The 8,712-nt window shown below is 39.1% G+C and overlaps 2 protein-coding genes across 2 annotated transcripts in view; one reads left to right on the top strand and one right to left on the bottom strand.

Annotated features, from left to right (window-relative positions):
• The window catches only part of LOC18791950 (ADP-ribosylation factor-like protein 5), a 2,823-nt gene extending 988 nt beyond the window's left edge, over positions 1–1,835 (bottom strand). The window contains exons 1-2 of the mRNA XM_007225501.2: positions 1,415–1,835; positions 937–1,161 (exon numbers count right to left, since the gene is read on the bottom strand). Of these exons, the coding sequence (XP_007225563.2) occupies positions 937–1,128 (192 nt within the window). The 5' untranslated portion in view covers positions 1,129–1,161; positions 1,415–1,835. The remainder of the gene's footprint in view (positions 1–936; positions 1,162–1,414) is intronic.
• On the top strand, positions 2,721–7,050 carry LOC18791949 (pyruvate kinase isozyme A, chloroplastic). Its single transcript, XM_007222230.2, has 6 exons — positions 2,721–3,389; positions 3,486–3,576; positions 3,682–3,875; positions 4,231–4,352; positions 4,807–5,285; positions 6,262–7,050. The coding sequence occupies exons 1-6, from the start codon at positions 2,820–2,822 to the stop codon at positions 6,561–6,563; spliced, it is 1,758 nt and encodes a 585-aa protein (XP_007222292.1). The 5' UTR covers positions 2,721–2,819; the 3' UTR covers positions 6,564–7,050.

The following is an 8,712-nucleotide window of genomic DNA, read 5'->3' on the forward strand; positions in this document are numbered from 1 at the left end:
AAAAGTTACATTGCAACAACTATATGTCTCTTCCATCTATCTCTCATTATGCCAAACCTCCAAATATACTATGAATATTAGTTTCTTCAGTCTTATGTAAATTCATGATACTAATTAATACATGATTCTCTTATACAAGGCCAAGAATATGTCAACTTCAAACTTAATAGAACTTTATCATCCTTCCACATACACATGCAATTCATAAAAATTAGAAATGCATACACACGCAAACACACATACTCAAAAGAATGTTCAACCACCTGAAGCATGGTAGGTAAGAATTTGTGCAAGGACAAAAGACTCATGCTGATGTTAGTCTCCCAATATAGAATTAATTTTGTGTAAGGACTAAAGCAACAACTTTACCCAATGATTTCATCCCCTCAATGCTCACAATGATGATTATTTAACTAAAGAATTCATGGGAATGCGTTTGCTGGGTGTCAGATTAATAACTACGTCAGGATTAAGAGGCATTGCCATGGAAAAGATTCTCAATAGCTGTGAGGGAATTGCAGATGAAAGACGGAGAGTAACCTCAAGATCATTGCTACAGAGGATGACAGAAACGGCCAGCAAGGTATTTTGGATGGCAAGATAAATAGAGGGAAATAAAATCCTTTGTGTAGTACTAAGAAACCAAAGAAAATGAGAAATATGATTTCTTTAAAGACCCCTACACCTACAGACTGCATAGCTCTTTATAAAGAAAAAAAAAATATGTGAGAAAATCAAGTCCAATTACCAAAAATACAGAATTAGAAAATCCCGCAAATGGGTTATCAGAAACCAACTAAAATTCAACAAACAATAGTGACAAGAAATGTCCTAACTTGATCAAGAAACTCATCCATCCTGAAGTGGATAATCATCCAGTAACCAAAATAACAAAAGCAGAAATAGAAGAGGGAGAGATGGGATTGGTTATGGTACCTCAAAGCGAATGTTCTTGTATACAAGCTCTTCCACGTTGCTGCCTACAGTTGGGTTCGTTGTGACAACCTCTCCCAAATGTAATTTGTAAAGGGTAGTGGTCTTACCAGCATTATCCAACCCAACTACCACTATCTTATACTCTTTTGCAGGGAACAACATGAACCAAAACTTCGAAATGAATGCCCCCATCTTCTATCCCCAAACCAAAAATCCAAACTTTACCTACAAGACCCAAAATTTATAAGAAAGCAATATTACCCAATAAATTTGAAATCAAATAGAACCCAACCCAGAATATAAATAAAATACCTGCATACATCATAAACATACGTGACGGTAGATAAATAAATTAAATCAAGATCCAAATAATAATAATCAAGAATCAACTAATTCACGTGGGTTCGATCCGAAATTAGCAGATCGATGAAGTAAAATTTTCAAGAACTAAAATAAGGGGAAAGGAAATTGATCGAACCTGGACTTGGATATTGGCGGAAGGGTCAGAGATGGAGGGTGCGGTTGATCGGGATGGGAGGTTTTCCGATGGTTCGGGACGCGGAGGTTTGGAACCAAGAGAAACCCCAAAAGTGAATTTAGGTTTGGATTTAGAAACCAAGTTAGTTTTGGGGTTTCAGAAATTCTGAGGCTGCGTCGCTGCGAATCCGATCTGTAAGGGAAGGCTTTGGTTTGTTGTGTTGAGGAAGGTGATAAAGGAAGCGCCTTTGTATTTGTGTATTTTTATTGTAATAGGTTGTTAATATTAGTCGTTGAAGAAGTACCCACCAAAAATATTTATTCGTTCAAGTGGTGTCGGAGGCCACTGCCTATTTGGGACTTGACGTCTCTCTTTACGTCCCTTTCTTTACGTCTATCCCTTTCTCTATCTTGCCCAAAAAGAAGAGTGGGAATTAAATCAAAAGAGAAACAAATATGAGGAATATCCAATTGTGTCAAGATGCCGTTCAACGGCAAAATTATAATTACATACTCTATGTTTTATTGTTTCAAAAATGTTTTTGCAAATTTTCTTGACCAAAACGAAAAGATTTAGCTAAATTAAAAGGGCCTATAAGAAACACCAAGGCCCAAACCAAACTAACACTTCCTATTCACACTAGTGGCAGGTAAGTTTATTTATTTTGAATGAAGTCATCAATTGAGAAAGTCAAGATTTAGGAAGAGAAATAATGGGTATGTACTTGGCTATTTTCAAAGAAATAAGAAACTGCTCCTCTTTTTTAAGCATCCTAATTTTACTTCTTTTCTTTGGGGGGAAGATTATATGATTTTAATATTACTTTGACATAATTACTAAATTAATTAACTAACTCTCAATACAATAATAATTCTCATTTAAAACAGTTGGAATAACTCGCAAATCAAAATCCATGTTTATAGACTAGCTCGTTATGTTATAATTTAACTGATGCATCTAATGTATTATGAGGATTCTCCAGATATTATTGAGGATGTCTCGGTTGAAAGATTGTTTGTAATGTTTATCTATCAATAAATATCGCTTTTTCTCTAAAAAAGGGAAAAAAAAACTTACCAATTTAACTTGAAAATCACCAAATACTTGCCAATCTAGTCTTCTTGTACTCAAGACTCGAGAGTCCCAACTGTCCAACAATAATCAACACAGGCAGGTGGTAAACATCACCAAATTCCACCGCTCACCCTCAGCCACGTCACCCAACTACACACAAACCGAAAACGACACCGTATCCCCTGCTCTTGTCGCCCCCTCATTGCTGCTCACTTTGGAAACACCTCCAAAGCTCTCTCTCTCTTCCCTTCGGCAACTCCGCCCACCTCTCTTTTAAATCCCCCAACCTTCTCACTCTCTGACCGTACACCTCCGGTCACCGCCAATCACAATGTCACAGTCTGTGCATCTCCTTACCCCATCGAACCTCGCCGTCCCCAAACACAACACCTCCTTCCTCTCCGCCTTCAATCGCCGGTTACCGGTCACCACCACCGCCGCCACAACCGCCGTCCCCGTCTTCCCGAAGCTTTCGATCAAAGCCGCTTCATCCGATCGCGAGCCTTCCGTTATCGTCACCGACAACGGCACTTCCTCTTTGGGGCTCCAACCCCCTGCTTCGCAGCCCGACCATGCTCTCTCCAGCTCCATCGAGGTCGACGCTGTCACCGAGGCCGAGCTCAGAGAGAACGGATTCCGTAGCACAAGGCGCACCAAGCTCATCTGCACCATCGGCCCAGCCACCTCCGGCTTCGAACAGCTCGAGTCGCTCGCTGTTGGCGGCATGAACGTCGCTCGCATCAACATGTGCCACGGCACTCGCGAATGGCACCGCGAGGTCATACAACGCGTCAGGAAGCTCAACGAGGAGAAGGGGTACGCCGTCGCCATCATGATGGACACCGAAGGGAGCGAGATTCACATGGGCGATTTCGGTGGCGCCTCTTCTGCAAAAGCCGAGGTTCGTTTGGTTTCTGCGGCATTTTCTCAAACAGTTTGTGTGCATGTTTTGATGCTGAATACTGACAACTGGTTAGCTTGATTACGTTATGTGCAGGATGATGAGATATGGACTTTTAGTGTCAGAGCTTTCGGCTACACTCTCCCCGAACGCACCATCAATGTGAATTATGATGGTTTTGCTGAAGGTAATTAAATTAAACTTACCAAATTACCAATTTGTATTCAAAATTTTAAGCTTTTTCCTTTTCTTGATTGAAATGGTGAAACTTGATGTGATATTATGCTGGTAGATGTGAAAGTGGGGGATGAACTGCTTGTGGATGGTGGCATGGTGAGGTTTGAGGTGGTTGAGAAGCTTGGTCCCGATGTTAAATGTAGATGCACGGATCCTGGGTTGTTGCTGCCTCGGGCTAATTTGACTTTCTGGAGGGATGGGAGTTTAGTGCGAGAACGTAATGCCATGCTTCCCACAATTTCTTCTAAGGTTTGCTCATTCTTTTCCTCCTCTTAGATAAAAGAAAAAACATAAAGGGACTTATCGTTTGATGTGAATATTAAATTGCTAAATGGTTAGAATGGCTAAACCTAAGTGTTGCATGGTATTGACCATATTGAGTAAATTGCATAAAACCCAAATTTGGAATAATTGCATAAAGATTAATTCTTTTGACAATACCAACATGGATTAGGTTATGGTTCAACTTGGTTGTAAAGCCAATCCTATACTCCATTAACCCTGTCTGGAGTATTGTCTGGTCAAACTTCGAATCTTTCTCAAAAGCATATCATGAATCAAAGCTTATCTTTTGGTCTCATACTCTAGCTTTCAATTTATGCAGGATTGGTTGGACATTGATTTTGGGATTGCAGAGGGTGTTGATTTTATCGCTGTATCTTTTGTCAAGTCTGCTGAAGTGATTAATCATCTTAAAAGCTATATTGCTGCACGGTCTCGAGATAGGTAAAGTAAAGTCCTGAATATGCGTGCATACTCAGACGTTTTATGTTGTATAGAAGTGCATATGTGTGTGTGTGTGTGTGCACATTATATTTCTTGGTCATATGTTATCATGTCATCATGAAACCTCCTTTCAATTGTTACTGTGGACTGCTCTTGTTGGTTATCTCATTGTTAAGTGATTTGACATGTTTTCAACTTCTGTGTGCATTTTGTGAGACTTGTGGTTGGTCAAAGTTCTCTTAATGTGTTGGCTGTGCAGTTAGTTTAATTGAATAATTAAAGATCAATGTACCTATCTGCCACTTGAATTAGATCTTTTGAGATTAATAGGATTCCACTTTTGATTAATTTTTGGTCTATTTTGGGAATTGTCTTTATATCCAATATCCAATATGGTTAATGTGTGTTTCTCATTTAAGCTGATAATATTCATTTTTTAATCATGTTGGTGCAGCGATGTTGCTGTCATTGCAAAGATAGAGAGCATTGACTCACTAAAGAACTTGGAAGAAATCATTCTAGCATCAGATGGAGCAATGGTAGCAAGAGGAGATCTAGGTGCTCAGATACCACTAGAACAGGTACCAGCAGCCCAGCACAGGATTGTTCAAGTTTGTCGGCAGCTAAATAAGCCAGTCATTGTGGCTTCTCAACTACTCGAATCTATGATTGAATATCCTACACCAACTAGAGCTGAAGTGGCTGATGTTTCGGAAGCAGTGAGGCAGCGAGCTGATGCTTTGATGCTCTCTGGTGAATCTGCTATGGGCCAGTTCCCAGAGAAGTCACTGGCTGTTCTCAGAAGTGTGAGTCTGAGGATTGAGAGATGGTGGAGGGAAGAGAAACATCATGAAGCTATGGAACTCCCAGGAGTTGGATCGTCATTTTCAGACAGTATTTCAGAGGAGATTTGCATTTCTGCTGCCAAGATGGGTAAGCATTATTTGATTGATATCTGTCAGTAGTTTTACTAAATACGTTTCTAAGTGAGGTAAGTTCAGCAATTATCCATGTGTTACGTAAAATGCATATGGCAGATCTGCAAAGAGAGTCTTGATATATGAAGCTTCGGAATTCTGCTAGTACAGATTTTACACCAGGATGTACAATATGTGTCATCTAAATCAGTCGGTCTAAGAAAATAACAAAAGCAACAATGCCATTTATACCAAGCACATACCGCCACACACAAAGCAATGTTGAGATAATCATCTAGTGTTCTATATGTGATTTTGTACATTTGGTTGCCAGATAATGTTTTGATTAATTACTTTCCGGTCTGTTTTCCTTTTATATGTTGTTGAAAGTGCACTGATCGTCCCAGTTGTTGAGAAGCTGAATGAAAATGTCCAATGACATAAATATGATGTTTTCCCTCTATTTATAAATTGTGTTTTTTAAACTGCATTTCAGCTTCATCTATGTATTTGTACATTTTTTGTTCGTTCATGTCTTGATTGATTCTTGGCCTCCTCTATAGGAACTCATGCTATGGTACATACTAGTTCGTTTCATGAGACTCTTGAGTCCAGTAGTGCATGTACTTATGTTATCTGTTTTCAGAAAAATTGTTTGAAAACTTGTTGCTGTATATATTAGATACCGCAGTTGTAGTATACTAATCTGGATATTGCATCAAGAGTTTCGTCAAAAAGTGCATCCAGAATAGGGTTCAATAAAATGAGAAGTTTTCATATAATGACAATATGTGCCCTTTTTTCTCCTTGTGTTTGTTATGTTTGGCCTCACCTGTTTCTTGGCCCTCGGCGACCTACTAAGCTGGTTAATGTAATGCAAATGACTGAAATTTTTTTATTATCGTCCCTTGCTGTTGGATTGTATACTTGTTTTCATAATTGTTTTTTGTTGCATGTGGAACCATATCTTAATGTGAATTGTGATTTTGCAGCTAACAATTTAGGGGTAGATGCTCTTTTTGTCTATACAAAGACGGGCCACACGGCATCTCTCCTGTCACGCTGCCGGCCTGACTGCCCAATCTTTGCATTTACTAACACAACATCTGTGAGGAGGCGTCTGAACCTACAGTGGGGTCTGATACCATTTCGGGTGAGCTTCTCTGATGATATGGAAAGCAACCTGAATAAAACCTTCTCACTGCTCAAGGCCAGGAATTTGATCAAATCAGGTGACCTTGTTATTGCTGTCTCAGACATCTTGCAGTCCATCCAAGTTATGAATGTTCCTTAAAAACTGGATTTCATTTGGATTGCAAGTGTTTTCTTGATCGTTCTAGATTCAGTTATATCTATCGAACAGCTATGTTCATTGCTGCAATTTGGTTCGCGGTTGAAAGAAAAGGGGGTAATCTGGAGATAATCAAATTTTCCTTTATTGATCTCACCGGGGCCTTGCTTCAAGATCCACCATGGAATTTGTCAGGTTTATGCCCGCTTGAGCTGCTTGGTTTTTGGTTTTTGGTTTTTGGTTTTTTAGTTCACAATAGTACCTTGTGACATTAATTTAGTGTTAGGGTGAGATATGACAAGAATTGTCCTTGAAAGGCCTGTATCTTTATGTTTTGGCATTGCACAAATAGCTTACCTTATGCATTGTATTGCCTTGTTCAACTTTAAAATCTGTGTTTTGATGTGTTTCTGAGATTGCATCAAGCATGATCAACAATAACCATTTCAAGTTACTGTTTAATGTTAAGCGGTGAATTGCGTTCTTATAACTTATTCGCTTTTGGTCTTGCTAGGCCAAGACTGATTGTTGCAGGTATTAGCCTAGTAATATTATTATGAGTTCTTGGATACACTTCTCTCGTGAGATCAAATTTAGCTAGGAACCTAGACTCAGAAAATCCATTCTATCCCCATTTTGTGGAGAGGGTCGTCAATAGCACAACTAGGTGGAGACAATTACCACTAGACTAAAGATTCGTTGGTAAATCCGTGAGCTTGGTCATACCAGAAGGCAAAAAATCAATTATCCTTAATTATCATTATAAGTATTTTTGGAACAAGCGATCTTGACAACCTGAGGATGCCTCATTCACTAATAAAGCAAATAGAGCCAACCTAACACCACAACATTGGTTTCTCCGAAAAATAAGAACATATTTCATATATTTTTCATGTAATTGACACAATTTCCGTACAAAGATATACAAAAGGCCCTTTAAGAAAAAACATGAAAACATATAACTAAGATATATTTTGAACAGTAGCACGGCAAAGGGGACAGCGGCTTTTCCAGGTGCTTAACCATTCATCAATGCATGCCTTGTGAAACGAATGGTTACAGTTAGCAAGCAACCTGCACTTTTGCCCCTCCATAAACTCGTCCAAGCAAATTACACACTCATCAGCAGTAGTAGCAGAGAAGCTTTGATCAGTTCTATACGTGAAGACTGTTGATGCCTGCGGTGGCGGCGTTTCCTCTGCCACCACTGCAATATATCTGGCATGGTAATTTGAATAAGGAGCTCGATGATAAAGATTTGACGGCCATCGATTTGTTAATTGCGCTTCAAGATCATCAACGTGCCTTCCACCACTGCAGAACCGAAGTATGAGGTACACGATGAGCAATGAAAGATTGGAGATTCCATAGAATACTAGAAAAAATATTATTGGTAGAGTTATCATGGCCATCAGTGGTGACTCTTCAATCATCATTATTGTGTAGCTGAGATCGTTTGCAGTAGTTTTAGCTTTCTAACAATGCGATATTCTAAATTGGCGCAATCCACTTATGCTAGTACATAGTTTTACTTCGAACTTGGTATGGCCTGGCTCCTTCTGGCGTCTTTGGTATTTATAGAGTTCTGTTGAGTCCTTCTCCAACTGAGAAAGCAGTGCTTGGCCTTTCCTTAAACGAATAGGAAATAATAGGAAATTCTTTACAATTCCTTACCAAATTCATTACAATTCCTTACACATTAGGAAAACAAAAAACTTTCCATTAGTTCGAAGTTTAGGTTTGTAGTTTTACAATTCCTTATCACATTAGGAAACCTTGGGCTTATTTAAAGCTAAAAAAAGAGATTTCAAGCCTTATTCAGGTCCGTTTGGAATTGCCTTTTTTCGCCAAAAACCCGCTTCACTTTAAAGTTAAGCAGTTTAAGGTGTTTGGTAAAAATAAAATATCCTGATTATTTTAAAAACAATGGTCTTTTGACAGCAGCTTTTAAAAACAGGCTATTGGTTGCTTTTCAAAGCTGCTTTAAAAAGAAGCGGAGATGAACTTTTAATGAATTTTTTTAATTCCCAAAATACCATAATTCATTTTAAAATATGACACCACCTCCACTTCCACATCCAACTCCACCACTTGCACCACCACATTCACTACCTCCACAACCACCGCCACCGCCACCACCACCACCACCACC

Source organism: Prunus persica, chromosome G1 (assembly GCF_000346465.2).
Source record: "Prunus persica cultivar Lovell chromosome G1, Prunus_persica_NCBIv2, whole genome shotgun sequence".
NCBI lineage: Eukaryota > Viridiplantae > Streptophyta > Magnoliopsida > Rosales > Rosaceae > Prunus > Prunus persica.

What these genes read in the sequence shown, in the direction of transcription:
- LOC18791949 (XM_007222230.2), top strand. Translation starts at nt 2,820, where the DNA reads ATGTCACAGTCTGTGCATCTCCTTACCCCATCGAACCTCGCCGTCCCC. An exon ending in TTATGATGGTTTTGCTGAAG is followed by an intron (nt 3,577 to 3,681) that starts GTAATTAAATTA and finishes TTATGCTGGTAG; the next exon opens with ATGTGAAAGTGGGGGATGAA. An exon ending in CATTTCTGCTGCCAAGATGG is followed by an intron (nt 5,286 to 6,261) that starts GTAAGCATTATT and finishes GTGATTTTGCAG; the next exon opens with CTAACAATTTAGGGGTAGAT.